Source organism: Panicum hallii, chromosome 9 (assembly GCF_002211085.1).
Source record: "Panicum hallii strain FIL2 chromosome 9, PHallii_v3.1, whole genome shotgun sequence".
NCBI classification, from domain to species: Eukaryota; Viridiplantae; Streptophyta; class Magnoliopsida; order Poales; family Poaceae; genus Panicum; species Panicum hallii.
Window position 1 is genome coordinate 63,598,314 of NC_038050.1, and position 16,965 is coordinate 63,615,278.

The following is a 16,965-nucleotide window of genomic DNA, read 5'->3' on the forward strand; positions in this document are numbered from 1 at the left end:
CACTTAAACCAGTGCCCCGCATGATGCTACTGCTGCTCTCACGGCCACCCGCCCCCCCAAACGCAACAAGCCAAACGCGCACGCGCTCTACGTTCTTCTCCCGGAGCGCGAGAAACATCGAGAGGCGCCGGCCTTGGCGCGCGCACAAACAAGGACAAGATGCGCGCCCCTGCCGCGGGGCCGACGATGCGCGCTCGCGAAGGGCGTCCAGCATCCGAGAACAACGTGCGAACCATCCAGAAACGTCAGGGGAGCTCCCAGTCCCAGCGCCACAGCGCAGAAAAGAAATTGCTCGTGCGTCACACACATGCACCTGCAGCAGTAGACCTCAGAGCAGCTGGCTTGCCAATTAACAGAGGAAAACGAGAGTCCGAAAAGAAAGAAGCCAGAGGACTGGAGGAGCGTCAGCCACCAGACATGCGAGTGACATCAAACCTGACAGAGTAGAAATAAAAGAGGGCCATAATTTCACGGCTTCCTATTACATATCATAATTTACCAACCGAGATACACATAATCCCTCCTCGGCACAGGACAAATACTCTAGCTGTGACCGGAGGGGGCGTATTCACAAAGCCCAATCCTGACCAAACCCTTACACTTGGAATGGTATAGTAATCTCACACACCCACAGTGAACGGAACTGATCGGAGATCAGACACCCTAATAATTCATCAGGAAACAAAACGCGAAGTGGAAAAAAAAATAAAAAAGGCCTCGTAGTAAGATCTTTCTTATGTTCTGATGACCACGCCGGCCGCAGCGCGGGGATCAAGCGGCCGAGGGCGCGGTGACGTACTTGACCGTGCCGGCCTCCGCCAGCGCCGCGCGGATCGGCTTCTTGGCCACCGCCTCCACCTCGTCGGCGTCGGTGGCGGGCAGGGCCTTGAAGTCCAGGGTCTCGTCGTTGTAGATGTCCCACCACTTCTTGACAAGCATCTTGATGTCCTCCCGGTCCATGTTGGCCTCCTTGCCCGTGTACCTCCACGGCTTCGACCCCGCCGCGCAGTAGTGCACCACCTTCACCTTCTCCAGCTGCACGTTCTCGGGGTGCCTCCACAGCATGGCCAGCACCAGGTTGTACACGAGCGGAATCGGCTTGTACTGCTCCCGGAAGAACATGTTCAGGAAGTCCTGCAAAACTCATCACGAGACCATAACGGTGAGCCCATACATGCTATCGACGAAAACAATTCAAGAGCCTGCATGCACACGGCTGCGCCACGCATCGATCGCTCACCTGCTCCGCGAAGGGGGTCGGTGGGGTCACGCGGAGCGTGTCGAGCAGGGCCTTGGCGGTGGCCATGCTGGGCTCGTGCACGAACATGCCGGCGTTGAAGTAGAGAGACGGCGGGGGGCCGAGCTCGGCGGCCGGCCACGCGACCTTGTCGGGGCACTGCTGGCAGTAGCCGATCTTGTACTGCGGGGTGTGGCTCCACGTCTTCTCGCAGAAGCAGTCCATCACCGCGTAGAAGTGGCCCTTCTCGAGCTCGAACAGCTCGTCGATGTTCTCGAACACCTGGATGTCCGCGTCCAGGTACACCATCCGCTCGTACTCCACGAACTGCGGCACGAAGAAGAACCCGGAGACATGTTAGTGATGAGCACGGCATTATCGAAGAATTAAGCAGCACGAGAAAGGTCAGGCAGTTCAGTAGTTACCTCCCAGATGCGGAGCTTGGAGTAGTTGATGACGTAGTAGGCCATGGCGAACTGCGTCTGGTTCTCGGGCGGGTACACGGGCTCGATCTCGCGGACGATGCAGCCCTGCGAGACGAGGATGCGGCGGTGGGACTCCGGCACGTCGGGCAGCACGGCCACCACCAGCGGGTACGCCGACCCGACCTTGCGCAGGCCCTTGGCCAGACCCACCACGCCCTTCCAGTAGTCGCCGTCGCCTGCCAGGAACGTCACGTACGCCCTGGTCGCGGGCTTCAACGCCGCGGCGGCTTTGGCGGTCATCTTGCCGGCGAGCTCGGGAGCCATCTCGCTGCAGGGGGCTTCGGTTCTCGGGCTACGGGGGAGAGCTCTGTCTGGGGATCTGGAGGCTGTTTGGTGCTTGATTTGAGTGTGGATTAGGCGCTTGTTCTTTGTTTGCTTGAGCTTTCGCTTGGGGTTTTCGGGGTGGGCTGGCGAGGGTTTAAATAGATAATCGGGGGGCGAAACGGCCCCCGGCTGGTCGGTCACGGGGCATGGGCCGTGGGATCTGAGGCGTACGTGTGGCGTCGTGTGATGATCCGACGGCCACGACGCTGTGGACGGAAGCTTCTCGGTGGGGCACTTTCGGGAATTCCACGAGGAAGGCGCCAGAAGTGGGGAGATTTGTTTACGGCGTCCTTGCCTCCGCTCTCTGGAGTGGTGGGCCCGGCTACCTTATTTGTTTCCATTACCATTTCCGCTCGCTAATTGGCGGTTGATTAGTCAATTAATTATCCGTTCCACGATCCCGCTAGTAGTTGCATACTTTACTGAGGATATCCCTGGCCTAATTGCTGCTTGCCGAAACGAGAATTACGTGCGGTAAAAAAAAAATCCCTGGCCTAATTGCGGCAAAGATTGAAGGCGATGGATAATCCATTTTATTTACCCGGGTTTTCGTGATTTGTTGATGGATTTGATTACTAGTATATTCCTTGTCGTCGGATCAAGGAACGCTTTTAATCTGATTCGCAGAGACGTCCCACCTTAGATCTCACTGACATCTGAGCTTGAAAATGAGAAACAAAAAAGTGCACGGGGTCATCACGATAATTAAGCTGTCCCTTACGTAGACAACGGAGTATGGCTGCGTAATCCATTTTGTAAACATGAGCAGAGGCTTTTAGCTCGTGAGCAAGCGTCGGTGTTCTCTCCGCTCGTACCCGGCTTCACATGTCAGTTGGCGCTGCCAGTGTGTGTGATCGAGACGGACCGTGCTGCGTGACGGTAGCACACTGGTGTGTGTCTGATGTGCTGTGCGGTCACAACGTGCCACGTTGTCTGCTGTGGGTCCCGAGCGTCCAGCTCAGACGTTCTCCGATTCTCTACTCATCGGCTCTCACGCAGCTCTCGTGACCTCATGCGGCTACTCCACCGCGCCACGCTGGCAGGGCATAGAAAACTCGAAGACACGGGACTGAGGCGAAGCCGAGGCCGCGAGAGGCCAGGATGGTTCCGGAACCCTGTATTGTATTCGGGCGTCACTGGCTCCCAGCGACACTCCAACGTCTGAAAGTACTCCAGCGACACAAGGAACACGACGACACGAGCAACAGCTCCAAGTCAAAACGCATCGCCGCGGCCGCCCGATCTCATCGAGCGGCGCACCACACGGTCGCAGGGGCGCAGGTTCAGGAAGGCGCTCTGGCCTGCGAGACGGGCGGCTACCGTCCCGCCGAGAGCTGAGGTGGGCCTCGGTGGGGCCTACCAGACCTTTCTCCTGGCCGCTGCTCTGACACGTCGACAGGCACCGCAGCTTCTTGGATGGTTCCCGGGTCCGGGTGAGAGCAAGCTTTGCCGTCGTGGAAATGGTAAGCGTTGCCGACGCTGACGGGTTCGAGCCCTGCTACCCCTTCAATGCGAATGCGGGGAGCCTGTCGGCCTTTTCCCGTCTCATTTTTTTTTTGCCAGCGAGCGGAGCGCATGGCATCCTACCGACCAGAGTTCGATCCCTAAAGGACGGATTCGTTGGTCGGAGGTGATGCAGTTTATGCGTGCGTTTGAAAGAAATTTTCTCACACGTGTCGGGATGATGGAGTAGAAAGACGGAGCACAGGTTCGAAAATTTTGTTAGGGTGTGTTCGTTTCTTAGGGTCCAAAGTTTAGAGAGGTCATATCAAAAAGAATTTTGTCATTTAGAAGTTGTCATTTAGAAGTGTTAAATAAAGTCTAATTACAAAACTAATTGCAGAACCCCAGTGCTAATTCGCGAGACGAATCTAATGAGGTATATTAGTCCATGATTAGCGGATGATTACTATAGCATCACTGTGGCAAATTATGGATTAATTAGGCTTATTAAATTTGTCTCGCGAATTAGCACCCAGCTGTGCAAAAAGTTTTATAAACAGATTTTATTTAATAATCCAAGATTCTCTTTGATGTGATAGGTCTAAAGTTTAGATGGTAGAAAATGAACAGGCTCTTAATCTGCGTGAGAAAATCTTCTCCCTAGTGCTATACTGTGGGGATGTCTCCCCCGCAAGTCAAGTCTTTTATTTTGTTGCCGACGCTGACCGAGTGAATGGTGGAGCGTGGATGTCACGGTCACCATTTTGGTGGAGCTCGCGAGTCGCGACGCCTCTTGTCCGATCTCGATCTCACAATTTCTCCCATTGTTACAACCATCTAGTCCGGAGTAGCTTAAAGAAAACTTACATACGACTCGCCTTATTATTGCTCGGCAGAAAGGGGCAAAAGGAATCTCTAGCTCTCCCCTCACCGGCAAGGACGTCACGATTGACAAGCACAAGGCAAACTCAGTATTCTACTCTGCTTTGATCCATGATTAGACACTACACTTCGAAAGAAAATTAAAACACACGCAACGCGTGGTTTATTTATCCGGATATTGCTTTGGATAAACGATGTTCAAATCAATAGCCACGCGTGCATCGCCGGATCGGCGATCGCTAAGCACGTATGGATGAAGTGTACGAGGAGTATATTATAAGCTATCGATGGCGTCACCAGCCTTGTGATACATGGGAATGGATATTGGATAATGGCAGTTTATTACTAGCGCTACCTCGACCTGACCAGGACGCGCTAGTTGCCTATCGATGGATCGCACGTACACATGCTGCTGTACCAACTTCTCAGCGGCACGGAGGCGCCGGTGCACCGCCCGGCGCGCGAGCGCGACGCGTGCGTGCACACGCAGGGTGGTCACTGGTCAGGTGTATCCGGATAACAACAGTCGCTCTCCCGGTTTACCCGCGCACGCGGGCGGTGGCCGGTGGCCGGTGCGCGACCTCGACGGATCGCGACGCGCTCGTGTGGCCGGTCGCACGGCTGGGATCTCAGCCGACGGGCGGCGGACGCGGACCGAACTCCCGCGACGTCGGACGTGTGGCCGCCCCGCGGCGCGTGGCGTGGGGTGCGAACGTGAGGAGGCCCGGCGACGCCGGTAACGTGCGCTGCCCGACGTGGGGGCGGACACCTCGGCGAGCGGTCGGCGTCGCCGGTCGCGGTCGCGGGAGGCCGGCCGGACCCGGACGGGCGTTTCGACCGGGGGAACGCCAGTTGCCGCGAATGGTATGGTCGGTTCTGGGGGCCTCCGTGCGTTGCTCTCCGTGGCGAATTCAGAGCAGTTACGGCGGTTGGTTGGCTGGCCGGTTGGCACTCCTTGCCGCCGGGGAGCGCGGTCGGTCGGGACTCGGGACACGGCAGCGAGCCATTCGTCCGCACGCCCGGTCCCGGCGGGTTCTTGACTTTTCGGTTACGGACTCGTCGGAGCTTTCGTGCCGACGAACCACACGTACCGCCGTGACTGCGCATGGATGGTGACTTGCGTCCAATACAGTAAGGGCGCATAGATCGAGTGGCTATTTTTGTTTGTGCCTTCATTCGAAATTTTCAACCAATAACGAGATGACACAGAATAATCCATGTCATCTTGTAGTAACCGGAAAGGTAAATTTTTTTATCAAAATAGGTATCACAATCTTCAATCTATTGCGTTGAATTAGCCCTTCATAATTAGTGAATCAGATTTGCGAGTTGTTTTTTTATACTTGATTTGCGGACTGTTAACTCGAGTCTTTTGAGTTGTTGAAAGCATAAGGAGAGAACATGCAACAGAAAAAATACATGTAAATTCTAAAAATAAAATGAACAAAGATGAAAACGACTTAAACGTGAAGTAAAAAGATCTAAAAGAAAAAAAGGAAACAATATATAGGAAAATACGAAACAAGACACGAGATTGACAAAAGCAATTTCGAACAAGAAGACAGTGGAGTGAGGGAGAACAAAGGAAGTTCAAGTGAGCCAAATCTGCCACACAAACATAGACTCGGTAGTTTGACTGGGCTAAGTACGGCATACAAACCAAGAGACCAGCAACATTTGGCCCATGAGCGCTAACAGGGAAATAAAAGGAACAGAAGGAACACAATGATAAACAAATAATTAGCTGCTTGATGAGAAGGAGCGCCAGCTTGGTCGGTCGTGTCGCTGGTGGGCGAACGGCCGTGCGTGGAGTGAGTAAGGTGTGCATGTATAGGTTGGGTGTGCGTGCACGGTATGACAGATGCTACAGCTGTATCGAGATGAGAGGATTAAAAAAATTAGCCGCTTGACATTTAGGAAACCAATACGTTAAAGGCCAGAGCCCACCAGCTAATAAAGCGACTGGGCAGAGAAATGTAGTTTCTTGGGTTTGATGCTCTCGTCAGTATCCAGTGGGCCTTTTTTGGTCCGGGAAATGGACCACCCAGTTTGTTGTCCGATCTTTGGTCGTGAACACCACAACGTCTAATGGTGTTCAATTCTGCACCTAGGCTAGCATTTGTCATCTTGGCCAATCTGACAGTGGGGCGCAGCTGAAGGGTATACTTATGGGATAATCTTGGCCACCAATCTTGGCCAATCTGACAGATAGTACGGTTGTCACCTAACCCAAGGGATAACTTGTTACATGTTATTCTTCTGGAAATTTGCCTGCTTCTTCTCCTTAAACGATATAGCAGTGCTAAAAATACGTGTTCTTCTTCTGTTCCCTGATTTTTCTTCTTCCGCTACTGCCTGATTCTGAAGAAACTTTCAATATGTTCGCTGATTGCTTTTTCGGGCAAAGTGCCCTGATTGTTTATGCATTGCATGCTTGCCTAGCTAACTGCTGGTGCCAGTCAACCACTACATGGAACAAGCTGTTCTGTACTGTTCTTGATTTCATGCAAAAGCAGAGACACCTTTTTTTTTTTGAAAAACTGAAGCAGAGACATCCAATTCAAGCGATACAACTTCTTGTTACAGAGAACTTTGTTAACTACCTTTTCAATTGCAGTTACAGAGAAGTTTCAGTTTAGGCGAAGGCATGATGGGATCGTTCCTCTCGTATCTCTCTTTCTGAATAGGGATGTCTGCATACCAAGAACATAGCCGAAAGCTTCTGCTCATGGCCTGTCACCGTCAGTGTTAATTCCTGAATGAACCCTGTCAGAGCGCAGCTAAAACAAACGTCCAGTGCTAATGGCTAGCAATTGCATTGCATCACGATTCAGGAGACGGGTTTTCCTGGCGGGATCGACGGAGACGCTTGAAAGCCGGCCACTGCCACACCGTACCAGAGCGACGCTAGCTCGCTGTTTCCCGAGGGGAGAAGCAACGACGAGCCTCCCTGACAGCGTCCTCCTGGGCGAATGGACCACCCAGAACCAACTCCCACCGGTGGGAGACGGAGGAGGAGGGAGATATGGCGGAGAATAGGATGGGGAGAGCCAAAGCACAGCCCGCTCGGCGTGACTCGCCGGCGCCGTCGCCGGAAGGGAAGGGAAGGGAAGGAAATAGGGACTATTTTGTAAATAAATAGGGGGTTTTGTGAAAATAATCAGATCGCGATTAGCGATTAATAATCGCGATCCAATTTAGGGGGTTTTGTGTAAACTATTTGAGGGGTTTTATGCAAACTTCGTTGACCACGGCGAATCGGCGACTCTCCGGGTCCGGCAGCGGAGGAGGGTGGCGGCGAGCACAGGCGAAGGTCCGGGCGCCCTGCCCGGCCCGGCCGTGGTACCTGACCAGGGATGACATCGAGCGTCGCCCGCTGCCGCGGCCAAGGAAGCAGAGCTCAGGGCCGCCGTACTTGCCTGCTGCTCCCTCACCGGCGACGTTCGGCTTCTGGCTTCAGTTGGGCCTCCTTCGCCATCTCCTTCCTTCCCCAATCGCGTTCTCGTGCCTCGAACTGGACGCTTCTCCTCAATCTGCTATGCTAGACCTTACAGCCAGCATGCACGGCGAAGTCGATGTTGCTGATTTTTCCAGGCAAGCGCACATATGGTGAGACGAAGCAAGACTTAATTGCTAACGAAGTATTGAATGCCGCATCCCGCTACCACACTTGAGACTGATGTGGTGCATCTGCATCTGCAGCTGAGATGGGTGAACATCCCAATACCTGAATGGTGTATAATTCTGCACCTAGCACGAGGATGGTGTTCTTCTGATCAAGGGTAACAATGGTGCGTAGCTGATCTTAAGGTTGAAAGCATAATGGCTGTAGAAAGCGATGGTGTAATCAAGCATCTGCACCACCGTTTTTTTTTGAAAACTACATCTGCACCACCGTGACTTACAAGAAGTAGGGGTATTGATCCTTCTATATGTTGATACTGTCAATAAAATCGTATAGTGGCAAGACAAACAGCCAAAATTGAGTTTCAAAACAACACAATCCCTTAAACCAAGAAACTTACTGGTTCTTCTTCCAGGCATGTGCTACAGGAAGAGATATCAATGCTGCATAAGATTGGCAGCTGAGCCGAGCCAAGCTAACCATCTTGTTCCATTTCTGAAATTTTGTATTCTATGTGTAGGTAGGTATGTACGTATATTGCCACTGTAGGTCTGTACTCTGTGTGAGTAGGATTTTACTTGCCTGAAGAAACTTGCAAAGACAGTAGGAGCTGTTCCTCTGTTCCTTTATTGTTTTATGCATGTTTGTGTTCGCACAGGGCCTGTTGCAGGTTCTGTGTCTGGTTAGGTACTTAATTTCTATGGCATTTTAGTGGATCCTAGCAATCTGGTTAAGGTTCTGAACCTGGTTAACTGAAACTGTGCTTTCTGTTGCTTTGTTGACTACTCAAGTGAAAACACCATGAAAAATACAGGAAACTTGAAGCGAATGTGCAGGCCCATGTAGTTTCATGTCCTTTCACTTGCCGATCAATCAGCCTAAAGAGTTCTCTCAAGTTCATCTGGAACTTGCAATTACAAGAGAAAGGAGCAAAAAAAAAAACTTTTTATCCCAAGTTGGGATTTGTCATCGTGCAGGATTTCAATCTTCGCATGTGGTCGAGGGAGTCTGCTCCAAACGGATGGGGATGGGAGCCATGCAGAGTCATTGAGCTCAAGAGTCTGCCCCCTTTGCGAATGGAGATCGTAGGATTCTCACATTTACTAGTGATGTTGGGGTCTTCTCTATTGACATGAAGTGAGACCGGGCCGCCATGGTGTGCAAGGTCGGGCCACTCAAGAGTATGATTCAAACAGATGGAGATGGGCGCAGTGTAGAGTCATTTGAGCTCAGGAGGTGGTGAAAACACAGTATCTCAATGCATCTGTTTTGCTTCATTCTTAAATTTTGATTGATATCCAAAACATTTTGGTTGTTTGTAAAAGGCACCCTCAAAATCCACCGTTTCCTTGCAAAGCATAATTAACCAGTTCATGGCCGGAACCTGACACGCCGCAGCCTGCAAGTATGCGTTTCTGTCTTTCTGACATGGCCTGGCCCAAAACTAACCAACCATCGCCGCCTCCTATCCAGCTATCCTAAACCCCACCGGTAGGATAACACAGCGCCATCCCGTTTCGTCTTTCGCCCGAGCACACCGGACACTCGGGCACCCGAGCACCGAGCGAGAGAGGATGGCCTCCCTGGCGCAGCACGTCGCGGGCCTCCCGTGCCCGCCTCTCTCCGGCGCTTCGCGCCGCCGCCCCGCGGCGCCGAGGCGGCCGCCGTCGGCGCTGGTGTGCGGGACGTACGCGCTGACCAAGGAGGAGCGGGAGCGGGAGCGGATGCGCCAGCAGTTCGACGAGGCCTCCGAGCGGTGCCGCACCGCGCCCATGGAGGGCGTCGCCTTCTCCCCGGAGGACCTCGACACCGCCGTCGAGTCCACCGACATCGACACCGAGATCGGCTCCCTTGTAATCCCTCGCCCCATCCCCTACTCTATTGTCACTGCTTGCTCATTTGGTGTGAAGTACAGTAGTAAGTAGCAAGTGTTGAGGATAAAAAGCTGTTCGTCCTTTGAAGTTAGACGTTGTAAATAGCGGTATGAGAAATTAAGTCACAATAGCCTTACCTCGTGCTCTTTCGATAGCTCTAGCGTGAGGGTATGGGCGCTTTGTCGTACCGCCACCACATTTTAGTTTTGAGTCTCCCGGAATGTGACCTGAAACGAAAATGGAGCCAATGTTAGACTGTCGCTAGTCTTCATAGTTCAATTTTAAACTTACTTGAACAGTGCTATGTTTCTCAGCATTCCTGTAATGAATTATGGTTTTTGGGCTGTGGAATTGCTTTTATCCCCTAGCAGTAACTGATTGGAGAATACTGGAATAACAATCACTAGTTCAGTTGTTCATCAACTTTTTAGAGAAGAAATTAGTTAAGTATCATTCTTATACCCAAGAACAAACAGAATCAGTTAGACTTGATGCTTGAGGACAACTTGGATTAAATTACCAATCTTCCATTCCCTAAGCTGGCTTGGATTATAGCTGTTAGTGGGTGATGTGAGGTCCTGGACCCAGACCTTGCAATCTATTTGTCTTGTTTGAATTTGAGAGCGGAGAGAAATGGGGTTATTGCAAACTACTAGCTTCTTGCTTCATTTTATTGACAAACTGATTTATCTCTAATATAAGATAGACCCTAACACAATCTCTAACAGAACCTGAACTCTTTAAACTAACTGTAATTTAACTACAACATAATGCTTAAGTAAATAGCCCAACATAATGGATCATAGAATTATCTCTAAGCCTGGTAAGCTTCTAGAGGAAGCTTGATAGCTGCTGCATATGTAGCATGCCTTGCTTGGATGGCTGGTATAATGCTGGATCTGCTGAACTATGAATTTTTAGTATAAGATCGCTGTTGATATCCCTAATCTTCGTTTCAAGTTAGATGTATATGTACTGAATTATTTATGCCCATGTTATGGCTTAATAAAGTCAATATTTCAAAAGTGGGTTATCAACCTGTTATGTGTTACAAAGGTAAATGCTGCACCTAATCTTAACTTGGTTATCACCGGATTTGCATTGGTCCCTGAACTGTTTTTATGGCACTGTGGACTTGTGGTTCTGCTGTATTCTCCTTTCTCAATGTATTACTGTCACTGGTATTTGCTCTTGCACCTCGACTCTTTGTAGTGTACTGGTTCTGTTCACATTAAACATAAGATCTTATTTAGCTCCACTATTTTCATAATCTTAGCATCTAAGATCTTTATATGCTTGTGGTATATACAGATTAAAGGAACAGTGTTCATGACTACCTCAAATGGTGCATATATTGACATCCAATCGAAGTCTACTGCTTTCTTGCCTCTGGATGAGGCATGCCTTCTTGACATTGATAATGTTGAAGACGCGGGCATTCGCCCTGGTTTAGTAGAAGAATTCATGATAATTGATGAGAACCCTAGTGATGAAACTTTGATTCTGAGTTTGCAAGCAATTCAGCAAGAACTTGCGTGGGAAAGGTGCCGGCAACTTCAGGCTGAAGATGTTGTCGCCACGGGCAAAGTGAGTAAAACTTATAAGAAACAGTTTCTCTCTCTCTCTCTCTCTCTCTCTCTCTCTCCGTCTCTCTCTCCATCTTCTTCTTTCTCTTTTATACTATTTCTCTTTGTTGCCCCTTAAATAACCTTCTGTTGTTGATAACTGGATTATCTTTTAAGCATGACCTCCTGTTTCCCCTTTTTTGTGTTGAACTTGAACCGGTCAGATTTTGTCCCTTTTAATGCCTACTTGAGAGCAGCCCCAATTGTTCCTCAGAAAAAAATAAATCAGAGAGCAGTTATATATCTTGTGGTGCATATTCACTCTTTTTTTGAAAGGAAGTGCATATTCACTCTGAATATTACAGCCACTGACTATTCAATGTTTTTCCTGTTAACTTCCCATTTCTTCCTTATCAATTGCAGATAAATTAGCTGCTAGATATGGTTCATGTGACAACTTACTATTACCTCGTGCTTTCTATGTGCTAAAACTAATGAACTTATGAAGGTAGAATATGTCAGTTTTTTTATAGCATGCCATCTGTCCTCAAGATTTTATTGTAGTTTATGCATGCTTATTTACCCCTGTGCTGTCTATTTGTCTATAGTGTTGGTATAGCTTTATGTATGGATGATCTCCCTTGGAACAACCTTTGATGCCATTTTTTTAGCTTTTCTGGGCTATCTTAGTTTATTCAGCGTTAGTCACTTGCTTTTCTTGTCAATTTTGCTTGCAGGTGATTGGCGGAAACAAAGGAGGTGTAGTAGCTCTTGTGGAAGGGCTTAAGGGATTTGTTCCGTTTTCCCAAGTGTCATCGGTTAGCTCTCAACCTTGCACAAAAGTTTCTTATATTATATGTTTTATTGTCTAGCATGAGCTGCTTTTCTTGAAGTTATTGTAGTTTTAAGTTTGATACTTTGCTACAGCTGAACTTTACAGTTCCTTATTTGACAAAGTTTTGTTTTATCTTGATCAGAAAACAACTGCGGAAGAGCTGCTTGGCAAAGAACTGCCTCTCAAGTTTGTAGAGGTTGATGAGGAACAGGGCAGGCTTGTCCTCAGCAACCGCAAGGCAATGGCTGACAGTCAGGCCCAGCTTGGTATTGGTTCAGTTGTTTTGGGAACTGTTGAGAGCCTAAAACCTTATGGTGCCTTCATTGACATCGGTGGAATCAATGGCCTTCTCCATGTCAGCCAGATTAGTCATGACCGTGTTGCGGATATCTCAACAGTTCTGCAACCAGGAGATACCCTCAAGGTATAGCTGTCGTAGTACATGAGAATTATGGTATACCTATACTTCATAGAGCTAAGGTCAGTGAGTTATGCGGATTTTAGGTGATGATACTGAGCCATGACCGCGAAAGAGGCCGTGTCAGCCTTTCTACAAAGAAGCTTGAGCCAACACCTGGTGACATGATCCGCAATCCCAAGCTTGTTTTCGAGAAGGTAGGTGTAAAAATAAACAATATGTGCACATTTGCTGGGTATGCTTTATCTAACAAACTGACATGGTTTCTTTGGCTCACATCAGGCCGACGAGATGGCTCAGATATTCAGGCAGAGAATAGCTCAAGCAGAGGCAATGGCTCGTGCTGACATGTTGAGATTCCAGCCAGAGGTATTGCTAGCACCCCCTTGTTATTATTTTACCATGTCAAAGCGAATTTAATCTAACTTCAACTGTATGGGTAAATCACTTTGAATGTGCCTGTTCTAATTAAATCATATTCCTGCATTACCTCTTCAGAGCGGATTGACACTCAGTTCCGAGGGAATCCTAGGACCGTTGTCATCGGACTCGCCTTCAGAGGATTCAGGAGAAGAACCCACGGATGAATAGAAGCGGTAGACAGAATGCATCGGGTTTGGAAGATGTGATGGCTGTTTATCATATTCATTTTTCTTCGAGCGAAGGCATGACAAAAGGCCTGTTCTGTTCAGATCGTTTCCCCCCTTTCAGCTGTGCTTGTCCCCATGTGTAGGAAATTCGGAAATGTAAGAAGGTTCTGAAGACGCCGAAAAGAAATGGAATTTACTTACCTTGTGAAGCTATCCAATCCTTTCAGAACCCCAAAAGTATAGTTGACCGTGAGCTTAGATTTGTGTATTTCATCCGTATTCATCAGGGAACACGCAAAGTGCTCCGAATTAGGCACCACGTTTTACTCAAATCCGAGGCAAAAGACGTGTCAACAGCAAATCAGCGTACGGAAGCCAAAGTTCCAAGCCAAATTCTGCTGTTGCGCTGTGGTGGAGCGGATGGTTATGGAACACTTGGCGAAGTAGTTAAACTTGTTTGAATTGCCTACAATCCCTCCAACACAGTGCCACAGCAGACGTCCATAGAAATGTTCGTGCTGCCTCACCGGAACAGTACCAAAAAGGAAAACGAGGGCAAAGCTGCTTTTGCAGCTTCGCAGGTTGACAAATGCCAACGGATAAACTTCTTTTTCGTTTCTTCTATCGAGTCAGTTGTGCCTGGAGCAGCTGTGCTGTTCCTCACGGCCACTCGACAGACACAAGAGAAAACGGTTTTAAAATAGTTTGCTTGTACAGCACAACTGTGCTGCCCCTGCCCTTTTGTTCAAACATATCAAGCTGCCAAACCTTACTAGTTTCACTGATAGCGCCCTCCACCATTTTCACACACCAAACATTATATTTCGAATGGCCCTTTATTTCTCTTTCCCTCTCGGCGCATGTCAACTCTGAATAATCTCCTTCAGAAAAGGCTTTCACATTGTGAGGAATCCGGATTGAATTACCGGGGGGTCAATTAACTTTGCTGATCCTCGATCACGCGTAGGCATCTGCTGAAAGACCTGAACGGCTACCAAACTAATACGGCAGCGGAGTCAGGAGCCAGTGCCCGTCCCTTTCCCGGTGCTCCTCATTTTTCTGAACCCCTGTACCCACTGCAAACCCCCCATATATCCAGTTCCTCCGGCCAGTACGACCTCAGAGTGCTTTCTCCCCGGCATGGATGGTATCTTCAGGTGGACCTACTGTTCATGCACGTCGACCGGTGGCTCGCCGGTGCGCCCGCCGATCAGTCCCGCCGCCCCGCCGTGAGTGCGGATTGGAATCCGATCGCAGGCCGGCCGGCCGGCCGGATAAGCCTCCCGTCGCCGGCAACTTGCAGCTGGCACCAGGAAGCAAAGCGTGTCTCTACGTTGAGCTCCGCACCGCAATGTAGCTGTCTGTCGATCGGCCGAGCAGAGCTGAAGCTGCAGCCATCCACCGAGCTGAGTGAGATCTTCGTGTACGTAACGGCTCGGCAGTCAGCACGTACGCGTTGCTTGGCGCTCTTGGCTTCTCCTCACGGGTCACTGTGCTGTCTGTCAGCTACACTAGCTATACGTGGTGTTTGACCGTGAACAGAACAGGGAGGTATCTAGCCTGTCCCTGCCTACTGCTGGCCAACACCGCTAGTTCACTGCTCGCCTGCTCGCTCGCTTAATAATTGGCATTTGACAAGTGGAGTGTTCGCTGACCGGCAGCTCAGGAGGAGGATTAGGTAGCATGGCATAACATGACAGTACATGCACCACACGAAGGGCGGATTGAACAAGCTTTTTTTACAATGAGAGATACGGTCTTTGCAAGTACTAATTATAACACAGTCTCTGAACGCTTTTGAACTGATCTCTTTTCCCCTTTCTCGCTCCATTTTCAGCATGCATGCCAATAGAGTAGTAGCGAGCAGCTGCTCCGGACTCGTAGAGGCGGCGACGCCGGAGTCAGTGGTCTCTAGGTCGCTGCCGAATTCCGGCGAGGTAAACCCGGTGCGCCCAGACACGTGGTAATACGACGCGTTGAGGTTGAGAACTCGGTCGAGCCGAGTCGAGAGCAACACAACACGTACACGGCGAAGTCCTCGCGCTGCGAGCGAGCGAGGGAGAAACGGTTTCCTTTTGGAGCCTTTCGTGGTGGCCACCGCCTTTTGAACTCAAATGTCAAACAGCATACGGGCAGGCGCGCGGCGGCGACGACGGACGGACCCGTCGCCGTCGATGGCTTTCTGCCCCCACTGACCGGTACAGATACAGCCTGATCGGTATAGATGGATAGTGGATTTGTAATTGGAAATGGATAGACAACGTACGCCGCGCACGCGCCGAAAACCGACCTGCGTCCAGCGAGCCGCCACATCGGCCGGAGGCGAGCACCACGACCGTACCGTACCCATCTGCTGGCCGCGCGCGCGCGTTACCTGTGGCGGTAGACGTGACACGCGAACCAATATGGATGGTCAGGAGATGATGGAGTTCACGGCGATGGACTAGTGGTGTGGAGACTGACCGATCATCGAGCTCGTTCTGCACATGGAGGTCGAGCACGTTCGCGGCAGAGGAGAAGAAGCGTGGCTGGCAAGTAGCAGCAGCTTCGATCGATCGATGGTGCCGTGCCGCCTTGCTTTCTAGCCATCTAGCTAACTCCCGCTGACCAGACGACGGCGATGACGCGTCGTGCACTACGGGCCGGCCAGGGGCGCTGCGCGTGCGGCGTGCACGGACCGAGAGCGGCACGACAGGGGCTCTATCGGCAGGGTGATCGATCGACCCGTCAGATCATATCGTACGCGTCCGTGCACGGGCCAGCGTACGACGGCCGACGGCAACGCGGGCACGCGGCCACGCGCCCGACGCATACGCGAGGGCACGACTGCGCGCCCGGCCGCGTGCAAGTTGCGGCAGAAAGTTCATTCAGTTCGGTCCTGGGCAATCCCAGCCGAGATCCGCCGAGTGAGCCGCCGGCCGGCAGACGGAGCTGATAGCTAGCTAGTGCACTATAGACTATAGTGCCCGCGCACACGCGCGCACGGCGAGCGCTAGTGCCCGGCGCACGAGAGTGACACGAGCAAGCCGCAGGAAGGGCGGAGCGAGGACCGGACCGATCGAAACTGCTCCGCTCTGCTGCTGTGCGTGCCTGCTGCACTTTGCACTGGCCCGCTCCACTACGCGGCCGGCCGGCCGTCCAGAGAGCTTAAACGGCCTGTAGCCCTAGCCATAGGCATCAAACTGTAGCAGCTAAGCATAACGCTAGGAACGCTAAGCAACAAGAGCTAGCTTGTGGCGCGTACCAGTAATCGTGATAGCTCCAGCCGGGCCGTAGTGACACACTGACACTGGGTAGTGGTGGTGCTGCATCAGGATATGCGGGTTCTTTTTGGTGTTGTGCATGCCCCGGAAACTAAAGCGCCGGGCTGGAGGCATTGACGCCTACGCGCACTGGCCGGGCGCCGGGGGCAGCCGCCCCGGCCGGTCGCGGTCGACCTGCGCTTTCTTGCAGGTAGAGCCTGAGGCCGGCGGCCAGGGCGACGACGACAGCGGCGAGCACACGATCGGCTACGCACGCACACGCACGTCTTATCCCGAGCCCAGCGCAGCAGCGGATGGGCATGCAACGCAGACAAAGCCCCGGCCCGGCGGGCGGGCTACCTAGCTACATGCCGGGGCCGGCCGGGCATCGCCGGCAATGTGGCCGACGTGCTCTGTACCCATCACCCCCGCGCTCACCTTTCCC

At 51.2% G+C, this 16,965-nt stretch overlaps 2 protein-coding genes across 2 annotated transcripts; one reads left to right on the top strand and one right to left on the bottom strand.

The window, feature by feature from the left end:
• Positions 1-444: 444 nt before the first annotated feature.
• Positions 445-2,103, bottom strand: LOC112874698 (galactinol synthase 1-like). The gene is made up of 3 exons (XM_025938177.1): positions 1,663-2,103; positions 1,241-1,564; positions 445-1,134 (listed from the first exon to the last, which is right to left on the bottom strand). The coding sequence occupies exons 1-3, from the start codon at positions 1,984-1,986 to the stop codon at positions 772-774; spliced, it is 1,011 nt and encodes a 336-aa protein (XP_025793962.1). The 5' UTR covers positions 1,987-2,103; the 3' UTR covers positions 445-771.
• A 7,396-nt stretch (positions 2,104-9,499) lies between these two features.
• On the top strand, positions 9,500-13,496 carry LOC112874697 (30S ribosomal protein S1, chloroplastic). Its single transcript, XM_025938176.1, has 7 exons — positions 9,500-9,849; positions 11,182-11,457; positions 12,173-12,253; positions 12,413-12,694; positions 12,775-12,885; positions 12,971-13,057; positions 13,187-13,496. Exons 1-7 carry the CDS (start codon positions 9,571-9,573, stop codon positions 13,277-13,279), a joined length of 1,209 nt encoding a protein of 402 aa, XP_025793961.1. The 5' UTR covers positions 9,500-9,570; the 3' UTR covers positions 13,280-13,496.
• Positions 13,497-16,965: the final 3,469 nt, after the last annotated feature.